The sequence below is a fragment of the Nelusetta ayraudi genome, unplaced genomic scaffold (genome assembly GCF_046127955.1).
Source record: "Nelusetta ayraudi isolate G7.1 ecotype Tasmania unplaced genomic scaffold, CSIRO-AGI_Nayr_v1 ptg000048l, whole genome shotgun sequence".
NCBI lineage: Eukaryota > Metazoa > Chordata > Actinopteri > Tetraodontiformes > Monacanthidae > Nelusetta > Nelusetta ayraudi.
Window position 1 is genome coordinate 12,671,094 of NW_027466098.1, and position 9,562 is coordinate 12,680,655.

The following is a 9,562-nucleotide window of genomic DNA, read 5'->3' on the forward strand; positions in this document are numbered from 1 at the left end:
ATTTATGCTGAGGTGAAGGTTCTTTTTAGTAGAAGTCAGGAATTTATTTTCCCCACTGATAATTTTGTACTGGCTGTTTATCGGCCTTGACTGACCTCAGAGAACATTATGACTTCCATTACGAAATGATTTAATTTCACTTTTAAAGAGTATTGTTAAAATGCAAAATGTTCAGTTTTTGAAAAGAAGGCTTTCCCAGGGCTGAATCTGTAAAACTACACAGACAGCAATTTTTTTTTCAAAACCCTTTAATGACAAAAACAAAAACAAAAAAAAAACATCCACTTTTTAAAAAGCTGAATTTGAAATGACAGGGTCATACGTATTTCCTACTTTGATACATCACAGTTTTCTTTTTTCAAACGCAACAAAAAACAACAACAACAATAACAACAACAACGTGAACCTTTAACAAAAACGTGAAGGCAGCAGGCAGAGGCCAGTTTCCAGTGTGCTCAGCAGTGGTGGTCTCAGGCCTTGGTGATGTGTCCCTCTTTGATGAGGAAATCGTAGATTTTGCGAGTCTTGTTGACGTCGATCTTGATGAGAGCCCTGGCCTGCGCCAGCCGCAGTCCGCCCTGCCGTCGGCACTCGCTCAGCAGAGCCTGCTTGTATTCCAGGTAGGCCCCCGGAACCAGCCGCACCACCTGGCACAACTACACACACACAGCAACACCCAAGGTGAGAGAGACCCGTTTCCTTTGGAGGCAGACTGAAGCTCCACACTTCCTGATAAACCTTCCGAATGCAGGAAAATATAAATAAACCAAAACTGGAGCTGTACCTCTTTCTCGCGCTCGTTGAGTTTCTCCGTCCCCGGCAGTCCAGTCAGGTTGAGGGGGGGAGCACTTCGCCTCCCTGTTGCTGTTTGGGAGAGGAAGTTCAGCACTGCAGCTCTGACAGAATTAACATATTGCGTGTGTGTCCGTGTGTGTGTGTGTGTATATGTCTATTTAATATATCCATCTATACACATATATACTTATAATGTAATATTATATATGTTTATATACATACGTGTGTACATATACATATATACACATACAAAAATATACATATATCTATGTGTATATTTGTGTGTGTGTGTGTGTGTGTATATATACACATACAAACACACACACATAAAGTATAGATATGTACATATATACGTACATATGTACACTAACACACATATATAAATACATATACACACACACACGAATATAAATACACATATATTTACACACACACTAAAAGGAGATAGTTTGGCGAGCAGCCGGGGTTGAATCCTCTACGCAGCAGCGCAGGGAGCTGCTGATACACGGGTGTATTTATGGAGGTGTGTGGCAGTGAGTGCCAGCGTGGCAGCACAACAGAGAGGCTCCGTACCTGACACGGTGATGGTTGTGATGGTGGGAGTGATGCCGGCGTCTCTGCCATCACAAAGAGAAGAGTCAGTGTCTCTGCTAGCTCGTTTACACACATACACCCCCCCCTCCCCCCTCAAAGCTTCACAACTCTCGCTCCAAGATCCCCGCCGGCATCCAATGAGATGAATCATCACGTTTGGCGTTTATTTCTAAAAAAGGTGGAACAATTAGAGAAAGCTGGATTCCAGCCACGGGAGTTTAAAAATAAACAAATGCAGAAGAGAAGGAGCTCATTGAGGCGACTAAAATATACTACAGAGACTGAGGTGTAAGTGAGGGGTTCTTCAACATGAACGCTTGCTCGGCTTCATCTGGCCGCTGGCCGCCTGGCGACAGGTGCGATGACGGAAGCGCCACTCTTACATGGAGGCCTGCTTCCTGAGCCACTGCTGGCAGGCTCGGCCGTCCTGGATGTACTGCAGCACGTCGCAAAACATGGTCCGCTTCCTGCGCTCGTCCTCCCGCGTCCGCTTCACCCGCTCGTACACTTTGGCACCTGGGGGGGGGAAGATACGCAGATCAACAAACCAGCAGACTCAGACAGCAAAATCATTCCTGGCTGGCTTCAGTCCTAGAGAAGCAATTAAAGTTTCTAAATAAATTCAGTGCCAGCTTTCCTTTTGCGTGCCATAGTTCAATAGAACGGCAAAACCACCGTGATCCCCATATTAAAAGTACCAAGGACTTGCTTCGCTGTGCTGCCGCTGCTGCTGGATGTTATTACAAAGAGACAGAGCCAAAAGAAAAAGAAAAAAAGGCTTCGGCGTTTCACAAAAAGTGGGCATGAAAACATTTTCGGAGAGAATTTTAAACAGCAGGATTTTTTTGCTGAGCAGGGGAGTGAAAAGGTCAGACGAGACTCACTGCAGAAAGACTTGATCCCGGCTTTTCTGTACTCCTGCAACCGGCGGATCTCTCGGCGCAGCTCAAACTCCACTGGAAGAAAGAAAAAAAAAACAAGGACGCAAAGTTCGTACATGGTGTCAGAGGGAGGAGGAGGAGGAGGAGGAGGAGAATTCAGGTTGTGTTTCCGTCCCGAAGCTGAAGAAGGATTTTCTGTCAGTTTGTGTTTTTGATGGCGAATTCACAGAGTCATGCAGCCTCAGTATCAAGGCTCCTCAACACTTGATGCACTTACTCAAAGTAGATCTCAGTTCACATCTGTCTGATCCAATGTGACGCCGCTAGACAATATTAGATTGATTTGTTCAATTGAGATGTTTCAAGGGAGACTATTACGATCATTCCGCTGTCCTGACTAGAGGACAGAGAGAAGGACCCTGTTGCACAGAGTCAGATTCAGTCTTCTGTGTGTTTAGCACGGGGGTGGGCAAAGTTTTTGACTGGTGGGGTCACAACGGGTTCTAAGATTTGACCTTTTGAGGGGCTGGAGGAGGAGCAGATGGATGGAGTGTTTTGGGGACCCAACTCATTGGGAAAAAAATATTGTATATAATATCTTTATTGAAATGACTCTTAAAACGCTGGGAAAAAAAACTACAGCTATTTTATGACTTACTCACTATTAACATAATTTCTTAAAGTTCGCCGGGCCGGATTAAGATGCTTAACGGGCCGCAGATGGCCCCCGCGCCGTAGTTTACCCGCGCCTGATCTAGCGGATACTCACAAGCGTGGCTTTCGATGAATTTGTCGTGTTCGATGGGTCCGGTCACTCTGGCGAACCTCCTCATGGCGTCGTAGAGGTCCTGCACCTCCTTCGGGTAGCACCGCTCCAGCACTGACAGCCAGACAGTGGAGGAGGAGGAGGAGGAGGAGGAGAAGGAGGAGGAAGAGGAAGAGTCGGATGAGGCCAACAAAACAGCGACAGAGCCGTGTTGTGGTTTTCACTGCGTGTCGCGGGGAGCTGCAGCCATTCGGCCGCTGATTAGATTTCCCCTGAGCCACATGGAGGACGCTGGCAGAGAGCGGCCATTAACACGCAGCTCTAAATCAACAACTTTATGTGCATGTAAATATGAGCGCCGCTAATGCTTTTCTATCACCGCCGTTGTCGTCATCTCCGCCGTTACGCCTCGGTCGGGCTGCTGCTCGCTGTTATGATGTCTCCAGGCTGCCGTCTGGGGATTTACACAACAGATTGTAAAGGTCTCTTGCCTTGTACTCAAAGCGCTGAGTGCATGGCACTAAAACCCACCGGCCGTCTGCTACCTTTCACATTACACACGCCGCGCCGCTGACATATTGGGCAGAGCATTGCTTCCTCCATAGGCTCTCTAGCGTGTGTTGATTTAGCGCTTCAAGGGTCAATAACATAGCATTATATGCACATGACTGTTGGCTAGATATTTGCCAAGCTGAAAGGGAGTCAGTGCAATAAATTAACCGAACTGAAAACGTTTGTACATCTGGCCGTACGTCCGATCTGAGAGCTGTGGAATCAAATGCTGGTTTGAAATGATCTCCAGAAACCCGCGCTGGGAAATTTACTTTGCAAATGTAATTGGTTACTATTACAAGTTACCATATTGAAAATGAAATAGTATTATTTTGCATTTGAATTACATTTATCCAGGTAATGTAACTAATAAGATTTGGTTACATTTTGATTTATGTTTAAATGAACATTCTCGACTGTTCAGACCTGACAGTGTTAAGCTTCCAGCAGTACTCAAAATAACATCAACAACAAAAAAAATAAGGGTCAAACTTCAGTACCTCTTATTACTGAGATCATTCTGAGATACAAAATCATGGCAGCACAACCTACCACATTTTAATTCAGGAAAATAAATCACATACTTGCAAAGACATGCCTGCAAACCAACCCATTTTACAGTTAATCTCGCACTCAATGAAAGCTACGTCTACAATTTTGCACATTTTTTCAAATCAACCTTTTGTTTGTGGAGGGAAACAAAAGGACGGTGCTCATGCCAAGCCAGTGTACGAGAGCCCAGGCACAGCAACTACAATTGAAATTATTTAAAAACTTGGCCGTAATCAAAATTTTAATCATGAGTAATTCCACAAGTAACTGTAATTTAATGACATATTTTTCAGGAATGTAACGGATTACAATTGTCTTTAATTTGTCATTAAAATCACGTAACAATGTCACATGTGGCACAACAGTGAGCCCAACTCTGCCGCATCGCACTGCCGCATCGCAAACGCAGACTCACTTCCACTCCACTCGCTCCACAAGTGCTGAACGGCCGTTATGTTCGTCTCAGAGCGCCGCTGTGGTTACCGAGTAACAGACAAGTATGAAAGCCCAGACAGGGGAAGGGTGAGGGGGCGGGGGGCTGCTGCGGGGGCGTGAAAAAGGAGCGGCGTCGGTCAAGCTCACTTCACCGGGTCTCTGAAGTGTGCGCTCGAATTAGCGGGGCGCCATCTAGGTCACGCAGCGGAAAAAAACAGCCGGCGGCCACGACGACGACGCCGGCCACAAAAACATTTCTGATTCACTTCATGTGACGGCCGCTGAAAGGACCTCGGAGACACTGCAAACAGCGGCGCCGGTCCATTTACCTGCAGCGGCTTGCGAGGCACCGGCACGACACGGAGAGCTGCCATGCCTACGATACCACTGCCCTTACTGCATGCGACACACACACACACACACACACACACACACACACACACACACACACACACACACACACACACACACACACACACACACACACACACACACACAGGAGAGACAAACAATCTTTGACAGTCTCCATGACAACCGGTCTGCAGCTCGACATCCACCGAGTTCCCTTTTGTCTTCAGAGACCGAGGGGGGAGATAAGGGAACAGGAGGGGTGAGACAGGAGGGGGAGGGGGAAGGTGAGGGCGAGAGGCAGGGCTGACTGGCGAGCGAGACGTACGTAAGCGCAACACAACAGCAATGCAATGCAATGCAATGCAGTGCACGACAACCCCCTGTGAAACTGCACGCTGGCAACCAGGGATGCAAATGGTCGATTGATTCATTAATGGTCGGTTGATCGACCTTATCGATCCATTCATGGTCGATTTCAACTTTTGTTGTTTTGTTTTTTTAAAGTAGTTTAAAAGTGAACTGTTCTAGGTATATTATGACCATCACAGTATCTACACTGTGAAAATGATATTAACTACCAATGTAAGAAAATGTTCAATTAATTGTGACTAATTCAATTTAATCGATTAAATTCTTAATCGACAATTAATAGATAATCGATGAATTGTTAACATCCCTACTTGCAACAGGTGGGCCTGCGCTAGGAGGAATGGGTTGGCCTGGCTGAAGCTGAAGTGGGAAAACTGAAATGCAGGAAATTCATTACCGGGTGGCAGCGGCAGCAGCGGGGTCGATCGATAAACAAAGGCTACGTGCCGCTCAACACACGCTGATCTATTAAGGGAGTGGCACATACACACGCACAAACTATTCTAAACCTCTGATGTAAAACACGAGCCCCGTCCAGTTCGGACCCCCAGAGGAGCAGCGCGGTACTGCGAGCAGCAGATATCTGATTCCTCATCAGGCTGCAGCAGAGGCCGATATAACTCGAGTGTGAGACTGTGACGGGAGGAGGGACTCACTCTGGAATTTGCGCAGGTTGATCAGCCCGTGGTCTCGGATGACCCTGGAACAAATGGAGATTGGGATTTATTAGCATGCAAATTAATATTGTGATTGCGGCGCCTCGGCAAAATGAAAGCGGGCGCGTTTGCTCGTATGCAATCACCCCGCGGGCTGCCGCTCACCAAGGAGGCCTGACATTTTGGAGGTTCAATATATTCATTTGTCTCCAAAGCAGCGTTAAAGGTGAAATCTGCTCAATAAGCGGGTTCAACGCTGGAGTCAAATTGTTTGAAGGGCTCAGAACGAACGGCCCCCCCGTCGTCTTGTGCTCAAAAGTCCCAGGGTTGCAGCCACAGCGGGCTTCTGTTACCAGCCGGGGGGCCTCGCTAACACGTTAACGGGGATAATTTAAGGATCATGAAAAGTCAACCTTGGAAAACAAACAACACATGCCTCCCCCAGCACACGTGCCATCGCTACATGTGCTCCAGCCGGGGGTGTTAAAACCTGAGACAGCGCAAGGTTTTGGAAGTTCTTTTGAAGAGTTTGTCAAATGACACCATCTGAAAAGAAGACGGTCTGATTTTTTTTTCACAAGTTGAGAACAAAAAACAACAAAAGCACAATATTGAAATTAGCACTTGTTGTGTGTACGGTTCCAACAATGATAACAAAAAATATTAAGAAAAGACCCTGAAGGCAAATGTTAAAGCAAAATATTATTTCTTTGACTTTGAGTCCGAAAACGAGAGATTTGGAAATAAAAAAATATGCTTGAGAAAAATCTTAGATGCCCCCAGCAAGGCGTGGGTTCTTTGTCGAGACCACATTGTTTTGGTTTTGAAAAACAAGGGACTGTCAACAACAAAGCACCACTTTTACTGCGATGATAAATGCGGATGTTTTTGCATTAGGCCCTAAACAGAGGGCTAAGCATGCCAGTAAATACACCTGCTTGGAGAGGTTTTCATTCAGGGTTGCTCGACTGGATTCAACAATAAAAATGGAGATCTGGAAATTGGTAAAAACAAGGAACCTTTTCTGAAAAGAAGTCAGGCTCAAAAGAAGAAACGCCAATATGGCAGACCACTGCCATCTACTGCCAAATGTGGGTCATTACAAGACAACAGCGTCTCAGTAAATTTACAGTGGACCTACTTTTTCCTCCTCTGCCTCTCCTTTAATCTTGAGTGATAAATATCCACGACCGACAGCTTGAGAGCTGAAACAGAACAAGAAGTTCCACAGGCCATCATTCACAGAGGATTCCCTTTTGAAGCTGAAGAACCTCAGAGAAAAAAAAGGGCCTCACCGCGGAGGATGTCCGAGTCATCGTCCACAAAGTCGATGTCCTTTAAATCCCATTCTGCATAGTTGTCGAACTCCTGTTGAGTAAGTGAAAATGATTTCACATGCACGGTTCACACATGGCTATCTACAGTAGATGCTGTCGGACGTTTAGAGAAGATTATAAAGCATAACACAGTTGTCCTCACCTCCATGAAGTCTGCTCGTGCAGGCATGTATCCAGCCATATCTCGAGACAGCACAGAGTCAAATGTGGGCCGAGGAGGGTCGTCACTTGCTGTTATATCGGGGGAAAAACAGGGCAAATACAGATTAAATTTGACGATGGACATTTATTTGTCTTATGCATGAAAACAAAAACTGTTGCTACTTGCATAAACCTTTCATTTTTTGTTAATCCCAAACTTTTAAGAGTCCTGATATACTTCCTGCCGTTTCCTGTTGGAGTTTTTCCCAACTGCTACGTGATGTGACAGTGAAACAGTTGGCCAGCACTGCAGCAGATGGGAGACCTGAAGGCTCTTTGGAGCCAAGGCAAATTTCTTCCTGACCGAATGTTCACTTCAGTTTTATTTCACTCGAACTAACTTGCGGCTACGTTGCCTGTCCACAATCTAACGCTGCAGTCATTTTTAATTATAACTACTCACGCACACATTAGTAATGGATTCAGATAGCAAAACTAGAAAGAAGGTGGATGAACTGTATAACCTTCAAGACTCTGTTTCTTCAATTGGTCAAAATGAATACAGACAGGGATGGACGATGTGTGGATACTGACGTTTGAATGGGATTGCTCCCTCTGCAAAGCGAGAATCTTTTGTTTTTCGCATGCTGAGCAAGGTGGAGGAGAAGAGAGGGTTATTGATGAAATTCTTCATGTAGTGGCTCTCGCATTCATCTTTGGTTTTCGTGCGCATCTGGTACGCTACGTCCTGCCTGCGGCGGAGAAGAACAAAACACATGTTACTACTCCCTGTAAGCTGGTGCTCTTTAAACATAATTTCTTCACGATATCTAGTATCTAGCCAGTGACGCTTGATAAAGCACTGACCAGTTTCCAAAGCCACAGTCCATGACAGCCTCCAACAGAGCCATCTCCTCCTGAGCCGTCCATCCCGGCTCGAGCACGGGGAAATCTGAAGTCTGTCGGGAAAGACAGCGGAAATAATGAGTGTGCAGTCAGTCTGGTGCTTCATGCTAAAGAGTAAAGACGATATTCTTTTGACTCACCATTATTTCATATCTGTGATCGCTCTCATGCTTCTTGTGTTCAAATCCTTTTGTGAAACACTGGGAAACAAAAAGTGACTTTAGTGACACTGCCAGATTTGGGCACAGACGAGACGTTTGTGCACATGTGATGCATGCTGACCTGGAGACACAGCAAAAAGGGCGAGGGTCCACATTCTGCACACTTGATATAGGGCTCCGTTAAATACGACGAGCAGCCTCTGCAAGGTGGCTTATCAAAAGGGTCGTCTGAAAGGGCAGGCGTTTTAGTGAGTGTGATGCGATTCATTACTGGAAATACATGCATAGAATAAACAGGCTGTTCGTTAGGGTCACAGTAAGTCAGTCACATTGAGATCGCAAATAGTAAACAAATCGTGAAAATGGTGGCTACATATCAGTACCCACACTGCTAATAACAATAATGTTTGCTTTTACAATGTCTGGTGCACACGACAGACTTGCATAAGGTCACGTTGCAAGAAAACTAACACCTGGCATTTGGAAAGTCGCGATAAATCAAAATACAGACGAATTCAATAGCCTCTCTTGTAGCGTACAAGCTAGCACAAAGCAGCAGCAACTAGCCACCGGACGGCAAACGTGCCTTTCAGATAAACAAAAACGAGACATATTCTTCGTTTTACCGCAGTGCCACCACGGCTATAAAACCATAAATGACCATAAAACAAATCTTACTTCCAAATGATGCCAAGCGGTCCATGTTAAAGTTTCTAAGGAAGCTAATTGACAGATAGGAATTCTTCTTCTAAGATGTTTAGTTTCCACCCATTCATATATGTGTAACGCTACTGCCCCCATCAGGACAACTGTCGGCACTTTTCATAATTCTAGTCACTGATGATTCTCCACTCCACGTTTCAGTTTAGTCAATAATTTCAGTAAAATTCACAAAGAACAAGTATCTTCCAATGTACGAGTCACTTTCCTGATCGATAAGTGTTTGGACTCTTATTGATTGGTGATGCTAAATTAACCTTAAATTTAACAAGGGAGGTTTTTTAATTTATTTATATATTGCATTTTAATTTCCATCTGCGGTTTTTCAACGGGATTAACGTTGGGC

At 45.3% G+C, this 9,562-nt stretch overlaps 1 protein-coding gene across 1 annotated transcript; it reads right to left on the bottom strand.

The window, feature by feature from the left end:
* Positions 1-350: 350 nt before the first annotated feature.
* tada2a (transcriptional adaptor 2A) lies at positions 351-9,306 on the bottom strand. Its single transcript, XM_076036408.1, has 15 exons — positions 9,175-9,306; positions 8,618-8,724; positions 8,476-8,535; positions 8,297-8,388; positions 8,024-8,181; positions 7,431-7,519; positions 7,247-7,319; positions 7,093-7,156; positions 5,952-5,995; positions 3,040-3,150; positions 2,274-2,345; positions 1,773-1,905; positions 1,369-1,412; positions 785-864; positions 351-656 (listed from the first exon to the last, which is right to left on the bottom strand). The coding sequence occupies exons 1-15, from the start codon at positions 9,197-9,199 to the stop codon at positions 471-473; spliced, it is 1,338 nt and encodes a 445-aa protein (XP_075892523.1). The 5' UTR covers positions 9,200-9,306; the 3' UTR covers positions 351-470.
* Between the last annotated feature and the right edge of the window lie 256 nt (positions 9,307-9,562).